The sequence below is a fragment of the Sprattus sprattus genome (assembly GCF_963457725.1).
Source record: "Sprattus sprattus genome assembly, chromosome: 6".
Lineage (NCBI taxonomy): Eukaryota > Metazoa > Chordata > Actinopteri > Clupeiformes > Clupeidae > Sprattus > Sprattus sprattus.
The window spans coordinates 5,988,591-5,998,590 of record NC_137925.1 but is presented as its reverse complement, the minus strand read 5'-3'; the positions used below and the strand labels follow the sequence as shown (position 1 = coordinate 5,998,590).

The window sequence follows — 10,000 nt, the reverse complement described above, 5'->3', positions numbered from 1 at the left end:
GTGTGTGTGTGTGTCTGTTGATGTCCTGTGTGTGTGTGTGTGTGTGTGTGTGTGTGTGTGTGTGTGTGTGTGTGTGTGTGTGTTGATGTGCTGTATGTGGGTATTTGTAGGAAGGTAGGAGAGCCCCCCCTGAGGGTTTGTGCTCTGCGGGTGGGCGGCGGCTCTGGCTGTGTTCACAACACACGTGCTCCTCTTCCCTCCACGCCTGTCTATTGCTTCTTCACGCTACTCATGCTGGAAATGAGTTTCTCCCTTTAGGAAAAGAGAGAGCCCACCCAGGCCCTTCCATAGAGCCATTGAGGAAGACTACAAGGCTGAAGTGTGTACTTTCATGGCTAAAGCAACCAAAAATATGTCAGTCACATCAAATCAAAAAGGAAGATTACGTCCCAAGTTCTTCTCATTCTAAAACTCATCATATTAGAAACAAAATGAACACCAAACCTCATCAAATGCTTGGACAAGTTATATTACAACCTAGATTACGACCAACAACTGGCGTCACCCCGAACTCACTTAATGTTTGACCGCGTCGTATTAGAACGCAGATGAACACAAACCACGGACAAATGTAGGCCACATCAAATCAAACCCCGCATCAGCACCACCACCAACATGACCTACGCACTGCACCTAAGTGGTGGGGAAGAGAAAAAGCTGTACCCAGACCTCCACCTCCTAATAAGCTTCCTTTCATCCTCTGCTGAAGGCTCAAGCCAGCCAAGCGCAAACTCTCTCTGCATCTCACCTCTTTTTTCCGGAGAGGTTCAAACGTCGGCCTCGTGTGCTTCAAATGAGTGTGGTGGGGTCACGGAGAGGTCAGACCCTCATTACTGATGCCTGACCAGCTCCATCTGACAGACTAGCTCCGAGAGATCAGACGCTGCTCAAGGGGAGCAGGCGCGTAAAGATCAGACACTGTAGATACTGTTGAAAGGGCTTCGTCTCCGCCCTGGACGAAGGCAGTTAAGCTGAGATCTTTATGTACCCTTCATGTTGAATTTTTACCTGCTCCACAGTCAAACGCAAGGCTGACAGTTTATGAAACACAGGATAAGATGTGAATTTCCTTTGTCCACGCACATACATAATAGTGTCGTCTTGGTGATGAATGCTCCACAGTCAAACGTAAGGCTGACAGAACTTTTATAAACACCTTTTCGTTCAGGCCTACATGTATACACTTCACAAACGCCTATATGCTCTGGCCTACATACATACACCTTATAAATACCTGTTGACTATATACATGCCTGTAGTAGGTGTCAACAGCCATTTAGTCAGGTACAGATGTTTTATGTAAAGCCTAAACACTTTAATGTTTACTCTCTCTCTTTCTTTCTTTCCCTCGCTCTCTCACTACTCCCCACTCTCTCCCTCTCTCTGTCTCCCTCTCTCTCTTTCTCTCTGTCTCCCTGTCTCTCTCTCTCTCTCTCTCTCTCTCTCTCTCTCTCCCTCTCTCTGTCTCCCTCTCTCTCTTTCTCTCTGTCTCCCTGTCTCTCTCTCTCTCTCTTTCTCTCTCCCTCTCTCTGTCTCCCTCTCTCTCTTTCTCTCTGTCTCCCTGTCTCTCTCTCTCTCTCTTTCTCTCCCTCTCTCAGCCATGCATCAGGTCATGGACACTCTGAGTGACAGCACCAGCTCCAATACGGCCAACGACCTTGACCTCATATTCCTCAAGGGCATCATGGAGAGTCCAGTGGTGAGCCAATCAGATTGCTCTATTTGATTCCATCTTAATGTTTTCCTGAGAAAAAAATGTCCATGTCCATGTCCTTAATGTCCATCAATCGGGTTCTTCTGATGACTGCTTCAGGGACCAGTTTTCAATCTTTTGCAGTCTGATAGCCTGCTGCTTCCATGTTATGACTACCAAGAGGTTTCAAATTCAAGAGTTTTTTCCGCCCCCCATGCCTGTAGTAGGTGTCAACAGCCATTTAGTAGGGTACAGATGTTTTATGTAAAGCCTAAACAATTAAATGTTTACTCTCTCTCTTTCTCGCTTTCTTTCTTTCTCTCTCTCTCTCAAGAGTTTTTTTTCTGTCCCCCTGTCTGAAAGCAGAGACATAAAATGCTGCCGTTAAGGAATAATTTATGGCTACTGTTCACTGGCTGGCTTTAGAATAAATGGTCCTCAGAGAAAAGCCACCATTCTGTGTGCTGATAAGACCAAAGCATAATCATCACACAGGGAACCTACAACAGAGTTCATGAGGCCTTTAACAGCACCTACACGCTTCTACATAGAAATACACAAACACACACATACACACACAAACACACACCAACACACACACACACACTCACACAGTCTCTCTCTCACTCTTTCTCTTTCTCTCTCTCTCTCTTGCACACACACACACACACACACACACACACACACACAGTATCTCATCAAAAACAGAGAAATATCAGGGAAGGGGGGACGGGAGGTCTTTTGAAGGAGACTGTTTCCAGACAGACACACACATACACACACACACACACACACACACACACACACACACACACACACACACACACACACACACACACACACACCCAGTCTCTCTCTCTCTCTCTCTCTCTCTCTCTCTCTCTCTCTCTCTCTCTCTCTCTCTCTTGAACACACATACACACACACCCCCAGTCTCTCTCTCTCTCTCTCTCTCTCTCTCTCTCTTTAACACACACACTCACACACACACACACACATACACATACACACACACACAGAGACCGATGAAAAGAGCACTCCCTTTATCTTGCTCTGCGACCCGTTGACTCATAATTTCTCTACTCTCCTCCTCTTGGCCCCAAACATCCCTTTCTGCACATGAGGAGGTGACCAGACAGCCATACAGCCATTCAGCAGGCTCTCTGTCAGCTGACTGCATAAGCCAGTGTGATGGCCTCTGTCAGGGATTTTCCCCTAGAGAGAAAGAGTGCGTTTGCTCCCTGTTGGCCGTCGTTTACGAGATCTTCAGCCGCCATCTAGGTTTAGCTTCACTATGAAAACCAAGAAATTCTGCGAATGGTGGAAAATTAAAATAAGCTGAGATTTGGGGTTAAGTTTAGGGGTCAGGTACAGGTATAGTATATGCACATTAGGTGAAGCTGACGGTTATGTTAGAAGTTTGTTAAATGCTTGTTAAATACTGCTTGATGGGTTGATGACTCTCAGAAAATGCAGTTCAAATGAGGTGTTGCATCTCTTGTGGAGTATGCACGTCTAACAGTAGATGTTACTATCTCTTGTGGAGTATGCACGTCTAACAGTAGATGTTACTATCTCTTGTGGAGTATGCACATCTAACAGTAGATGTTACTATCTCTTGTGGAGTATGCACATCTAACAGTAGATGTTACTATCTCTTGTGGAGTATGCACATCTAACAGTAGATGTTACTATCTCTTGTGGAGTATGCACATCTAACAGCTCGTCCACAATAAGAGCGCCCCTATCCTCTTTACATCACATTTACAGTTGCTTTTGTTCAAAGTGTGTTTACAGCACAGGTAAATGACACGTATCTATGCGTATGCACACTAGGACAGATAACCCTTGTGTTATTACCACCTTACTTTACCAGTTCAGCTGTAGAGGACAGATGTGCAGAATAACTGGCAGGGACATAGTTGCACACCTACATTAAGGATGTTGACTGTGACACTTTTCCTTTTTGGAGGTTAACTGCTTTCTTATTGTTGTTATATCTATGGTTGGTATGGTTGTTATATTGGTTAGGTTCTTGTTGTATCTATGGTTGGTATGGTTGTTATATTGGTTAGGTTGCTGGCTGTGCATGGTCTGGTATAATTGTTATATTGGTTAGGTTCCTGTTGTATCTATGGTTGGTATGGTTGTTATATTGGTTAGGTTGCTGGCTGTGCATGGTCTGGTATAATTGTTATATTGGTTAGGTTGTTGTTGTATCTATGGTTGGTATGGTTGTTTTTTTTGGTTAGGTTGTTGTTGTATCTATGGTTGATTTATTGGTTAGGTTGCTGGCTGTGCATAAGTACTGGCGTGTGACAGTGAAAGGATTGGCCGCTGTGGGAAGTCCCCAACCAGGAGTGCAAGGAATTTAACATCTTTTCCTGTTTATAGCTAAAAGAGGAAATTGGTGATAAAGAAAGCTCAGTAAGTATATTGAAACCTAAAATGCTGATTACAGATCCCTGGAGGGTCGAAAAGAACCATGTTCTGCTTCTCAGGGCAGCATGTACAGTATTACTGTGATAGTTATCAGAAAGTAAAGCTAGCTCACTTGAGAATTTAGAAATAATAGCTAGCAGCTACTTTTAGCCATGACAAAGCCATAAATCAGTACTTGCTCAGCCCCAGAGGCACACAAGCAGTCACAGGCCGCCTGGGTTTGTGTGTGTGTGTGTGTGTGTGTGTGTGTGTGTGTGTGTGTGTGTGTGTGTGTGTGTGTGTGTGTGTGTGAGTGTGTGTTATACAAAGAAGATTACAGCAGAGCCAAGGTATGAGTGTATCTCTGCTGAGTGTCATGGAGAGCGGATATGTATTGCTGTTCACACCTTCCTGCCCAGGGGCTGAGGACAATCAGGCACACACACACACACACACACACACACACACACACACACACACACACACACACACACACACACACACAGCAACACACACACACACACACACACACACACACACACACACACATACACACAAACACACAAACAAACTCAAACTCAAACACAGACACACAGACACACAGACAGACACACACACACACACACACACACACTCACACACAAACAAACTCAAACACAGACACACAGACAGACACACACACAAACACACACACACACACAAACAAACTAAAACACAGACACACACACAGACACACACACAAACACACACACAGACACACACACAAACACACACACACACACACTCACACACAAACAAACTTAAACACAGACACACAGACAGACACAAACACACAAACACACACACACACTCACACACAAACAAACTAAAACACACACACACACACACACACACACACACACACCCTGATGCCCTCGTCTCTGTCCCCCCTGTCTCTCCTGTCCTCCCTCGTCTAAAGGACACTGATGTCCTTGTGCCACTCTTTTAAAGATGAAGAAACAGCAACAACAACATCAAAGCACACAATAATGGAGAAAACAACAGACTCTAACCACTCGTCTCACTGCAATGAAAAGAAGACAAATAGAGGCTAAAGGCACGATGGCATTCATGTCCTGTGAAGCTAGTCTGCATAGGGTGGAGTGTGTGAGGGGTGGATTATGATCAGTGTGTTGGATAATGAATCACTAACTGAAGTATCACTGAAGCTCTCCAAACATCACACTCTTCCTTCCCCCCACGCCCCCACCCCTTTTCTTTCTTCACTTCTTTCTGTTGCCCTTGTGCTCCTCCACTCTCTTCTCTATATGTGTGTGTGTGTGTGTGTGTGTGTGTGTGTGTGTGTGTGTGTGTGTGTGTGTGTGTGTGTGTGTGTGTGTGTGTGTGTGTGTGTGTGTGTGTGTGTGTGTGTGTGTGTGTGCGTGTGCGTGCGTGTGTGTGTGTGCTTGGCTGACCACTAAAACACTGTCTCCCGGTGCTCCTATCAGTTGCCATGGTGACACTCATGTACCAATCGTTGAGCATGGAAGCATTCTGATATCTGATTGGCTGTTAGTCAGTGCTCTTGTCTATGGAGAGTGCTCTTGCCTTTCAGTTGTAGTAATGACACAGAGGTCATGTTATTTTTCATGTGCAGTCTCACATGGAAATGTACAATGCATTAAGTGTGTGTGTGTAGGACTTGGGTATGGTTCATATAGTTGCTCTTGGTCTTGTGTGTGTGTGTGTGTGTGTTGTTGACGAATCTCCAGCACAAAGTATTTCTTTCAAAAATGCTGTATGGTGAGTCCTGTCTGTCTCTTTGCCTGCTTGTCTGTCTCTAGCCTGACAGTCTACCAGTCTACCAGCTTTGAGCCAAAAGGTCAGACATTCTTGGGCAGCATAAAGATGAGACTGCAGAACACAAATGCCTTAGAATATTCCAGAATATACGTTACTGCTCTGTGGTGGAGCAGAGGAATGTTCTAGACTGCCAAGAGGTGCATCAGAATGTTCTGGACTGCCCCCGTGATCCTTCACAATGCTCCAGCACGCTGTAAAGTCCAGTACAACTCTGTGATCAGCCAGCTGCTTGTCTGTTGACAGACAGCGAGGAGAGAGGAGCGGAGCAGAGCGGAGCAGAGCGGAGCGGAGAAAAGAGTAGCTCCCTTGCCGGCCTGTAAATAAATAAATAAACAGAGTAAATAAAACAACAGCAGCTGCCAGATCAGACAACAGCCAGCCTGAGCAAGCACCTCCCCACCGGGACACACTGGGCCATCGCCAACAGAAACAAACACGTAGGCTTATTTCTGTCTAGCCGCCAGGCTCAGCCCACCAGCAAACCGTTAGCGGTAGCCTAGCACCCAGACTGCAGATGAATTTAGCGAACCGTTAGCGGTAGCCTAGCACCCAGACTGCAGGTGAATAAAGTGAACCGTTAGCGCTAGCCTAGCACCCAGACTGCAGGTGAATAAAGTGAACGGTTAGCGGTAGCCTAGCACACAGAGTGCAGGTGAATAAAGCAAACTGTTAGCGGTAGCCTAGCACCCAGACTGCAGGTGAATAAAGCAAACTGTTAGCGGTAGCCTAGCGCACAGACTGCAGGTTAATAAAGCAAACTGTTAGCGGTAGCCTAGCGCTTCTTCAGAATCATCAGGTGCCAACAGAGGTGTAGAGGGAAATAAGAGGGGGGAGAGTAGAGGAGAGGAAGACAGGAGGAGAGAGAAGGGGAGAGGAGAGGAGGAGAGAGAAGGGGAGAGGAGAGGACAAGAGAGAAGAGGAGAGGAAGGAGGAGAGGAATGGAGAGTAGAGGAGGAGAGAGTAGATGAGAGGAAGACAGGAGGAGAGAGAAGGAGAAAGGAGAGGAAAGAGAAAGGGAGGGGAGAATAAGGAAGGGGGATATCTAAAGAAGGAAACAGAAGGGGATGGAGAGGAGAGTAAGGAGAGAAATAGAGGAGAGGAAGGGGAGGAGGAATAGAGGAGAGGAAAGAAATGTAGAAGAGAGGAGAAGAGAAGGGGAGAGGAAAGGAATTGGAAAGGAAAAGAGGAGAGAAGAGTAGAATAGAGGAGAGGAGAGTAGAACAGAGAAGAGTGGAGTGGAGGAGATGAGAGGAGAGGAGAGGAGAGAAGAGGAGAGGAGAGGAGAGTAGAACAGAGAAGAGTGGAGTGGAGGAGAGGAGAGGAGAGGAGAGGAGAGGAGAGGAGAGGAGAAGAGTGAAGAGAAGAGAAGAGTAGAGGGGAGGAGACAAGACGAGACGAGACGAGACTAGAGTGTGTTGAGGTGTGTAGAGGTGAAGGCCCTGTGGTGAGATGGAAATGCTATCAGCCTTCAGAACCCTTCCAGACTCAGGCAAGCAGAGGGAGTGAAATATGGATCGCAGTTGAAATATGTATGCTCCCTCACGCTTACACACTGGAGTAGAGTGAGTGTGTGTGGCTCTCTCTCCCTCTGTGTGTGTGTGTGTGTGTGTGTGTGTGTGTGTGTGTGTGTGTGTGTGTGTGTGTGTGTGTGTGTGTGTGTGTGTGTGTGTGTTTTGTGTGTGTGTGTGTGTGTGTGTGTGTGTGTGTGTGTGTGTGTGTGTGTGTGTGTGTGTGTGTGTGTGTGTGTGTGTGTGTGTGTTAGTGAGTGAATGCTTATCCACACTCACACACAGGGTTGTAGTGGGTCACATGGGAGAACTCTAGTCATGTGACTCTGTGGCCTTTTCCCCTCTAAATGCATTTTTTATTTTTTTTATCGAGACGTGTTCTTTTTATATACTTGCTTGTGTGTGTGTATGCTGCTTGCACATGTGTGTGTGTGTGTATGTGAATGCATGTGTGTGTGTGTCTGTGTGTGTTAGCTCTCTTTTTCCCAAAAGGGATTAGCAGAAACACTGTGGTCCGCTGGCAGGGGGAAAGGACTAATCACATGGCAACGCAACGCTAAACCTGTCTCATCTTTCACAGTGTGACTTCAATGTGTGTGTGTATGTGTGTGTGTGTGTGTGTGTGTGTGTGTGTGTGTGTGTGTGTGTGTGTGTGTGTGGGCCATGTACAACATACATGAATCTCAAATAAGAAGGAAGATGCTTTGCACCAGGTTTAGCTCCTAGCTCATCTCGGTGTGCAGTCCCTGGGCAGGAAACAATGAAAAACAGAACAGTCTAATAGCAGCACTGCAGATAGGCTAACATCCTATTCATACCCACACAGGCACACACACACACACTCACACACACTCACTCACTCACTGACTCACTCACTCACTCACTCACTCACTCATTTTAACACTGAATGTCACAATATTGCATACATACATTCAGTTATAACAATCAGAATGTCAAATTAATGCTGACAAGACCGATTGCTTGACATCCATTTAATAACTTCACAAGAGAAAACATGGAATTCTGTTCAGGTTTTCAGATGGACAGGGAGCTCATTCTTTTATATGATATATTTAATGGGTTTAGAGAAGAGAAGAGAAGAGAAGAGAAGAGAAGAGAAGAGAAGAGAAGAGAAGAGAAGAGAAGAGAAGAGAAGAGAAAAGAACAGGAGAGGAAGAGCCTCGTGGGTTTGGGGACGCTCCAATCTCCGCCTGATACTCAGAGCGCAGCGGAACAAAGCACTTCAGCGGTGGAGGAGCTGAATACTAAATTGAATTGTCAAAGCTTAACATTTAATAAAATGTCTGTGTGTGTGTCTCTGTGTGTGTGACAGAGTGCCGTCACTACAGATGAGTATGGGCTCTGACTGCCATACCATTGAGACTGGGGCTTTTGGGCATTGCGGTCAGGGTGCAGGTTTGGTACCCTGTAGACCCGGGTTCAAGGATGGGTGGGGTGAAAGTTCTCTCCCTTCGCTACATATGCTGTCGGAAGTGGGACGCTTCGGTTTGAGGTCATCGGAGGTGTGCCCGGTATGTAAATCGTAGGAGAAACCAACGGGTTAGGTTGACCCCTGTGTGAGGGACCCCCAGGTTAGGTTGACCCCTATGTGAGGGACCCCCAGGTTAGGTTGACCCCCTGTGTGAGGGACCCCCAGGTTAGGTTGACCCCTGTGTGAGGGACTGTAGTGTGTGGGGCACCTTGGGATGGGAGAAGTACGGATGGAGGATGTGTGAGGGATGCGTGTGTGCATGAAGCCCAAGGGGAGAGCAGTGTGTGCCGTCACTACAGATGAGTATGTGCTCTGACTGCCATACCATGAAGCCAGTACGTGTGTGTGAGTGTGTGTGTGTGTGTGTGTGTGCGTGTGTGTACCTTATCCTCCTCAGGAGTGTGTGTTTAAGTTCTGTTCTAATTGAAAAGTGAAATCTGGGTCCTCCACTGGACAAACCTGCTGAGTGTCTCCGCACCCTAGCTCACTAACTTCATGGGGTTGAAGCCATCCTAGCTCACTAACTTCATGGGGTTGAAGCCATCCTAGCTCACTAACTTCATGGGGTTGAAGCCATCCAAGCTCACTAACTTCATGGGGTTGAAGCCATCCTAGCTCACTAACTTCATGGGGTTGAAGCCATCCTAGCTCACTAACTTCATGGGGTTGAAGCCATCCTAGCTCACTAACTTCATGGGGTTGAAGCCATCCTAGCTCACTTACTTCATGGGGTTGAAGCCATCCTAGCTCACTAACTTCATGGGGTTGAAGCCATCCTAGCTCACTAACTTCATGGGGTTGAAGCCATCCTAGCTCACTAACTTCATGGGGTTGAAGCCATCCTAGCTCACTAACTTCATGGGGTTGAAGCCATCCTAGCTCACTAACTTCATGGGGTTGAAGCCATCCTAGCTCACTAACTTCATGGGGTTGAAGCCATCCTAGCTCACTAACTTCATGGAGTTGAAGCCATCCTAGCTCACTAACTTCATGGGGTTGAAGCCATCCTAGCTCACTAACTTCATGGGGTTGAAGCCATCCTAG

The 10,000-nt window shown here is 46.6% G+C and overlaps 1 protein-coding gene across 1 annotated transcript in view; it reads left to right on the top strand.

The window, feature by feature from the left end:
- The window catches only part of mpp2b (MAGUK p55 scaffold protein 2b), a gene marked incomplete at both ends in the record, with an annotated part of 49,831 nt that overhangs the window by 23,093 nt on the left and 16,738 nt on the right, over window positions 1-10,000 (top strand). Inside the window, one exon of the mRNA XM_080840569.1 lies at window positions 1,599-1,699. Coding sequence (XP_080696695.1) covers window positions 1,599-1,699 — 101 coding nt within the window. The remainder of the gene's footprint in view (window positions 1-1,598; window positions 1,700-10,000) is intronic.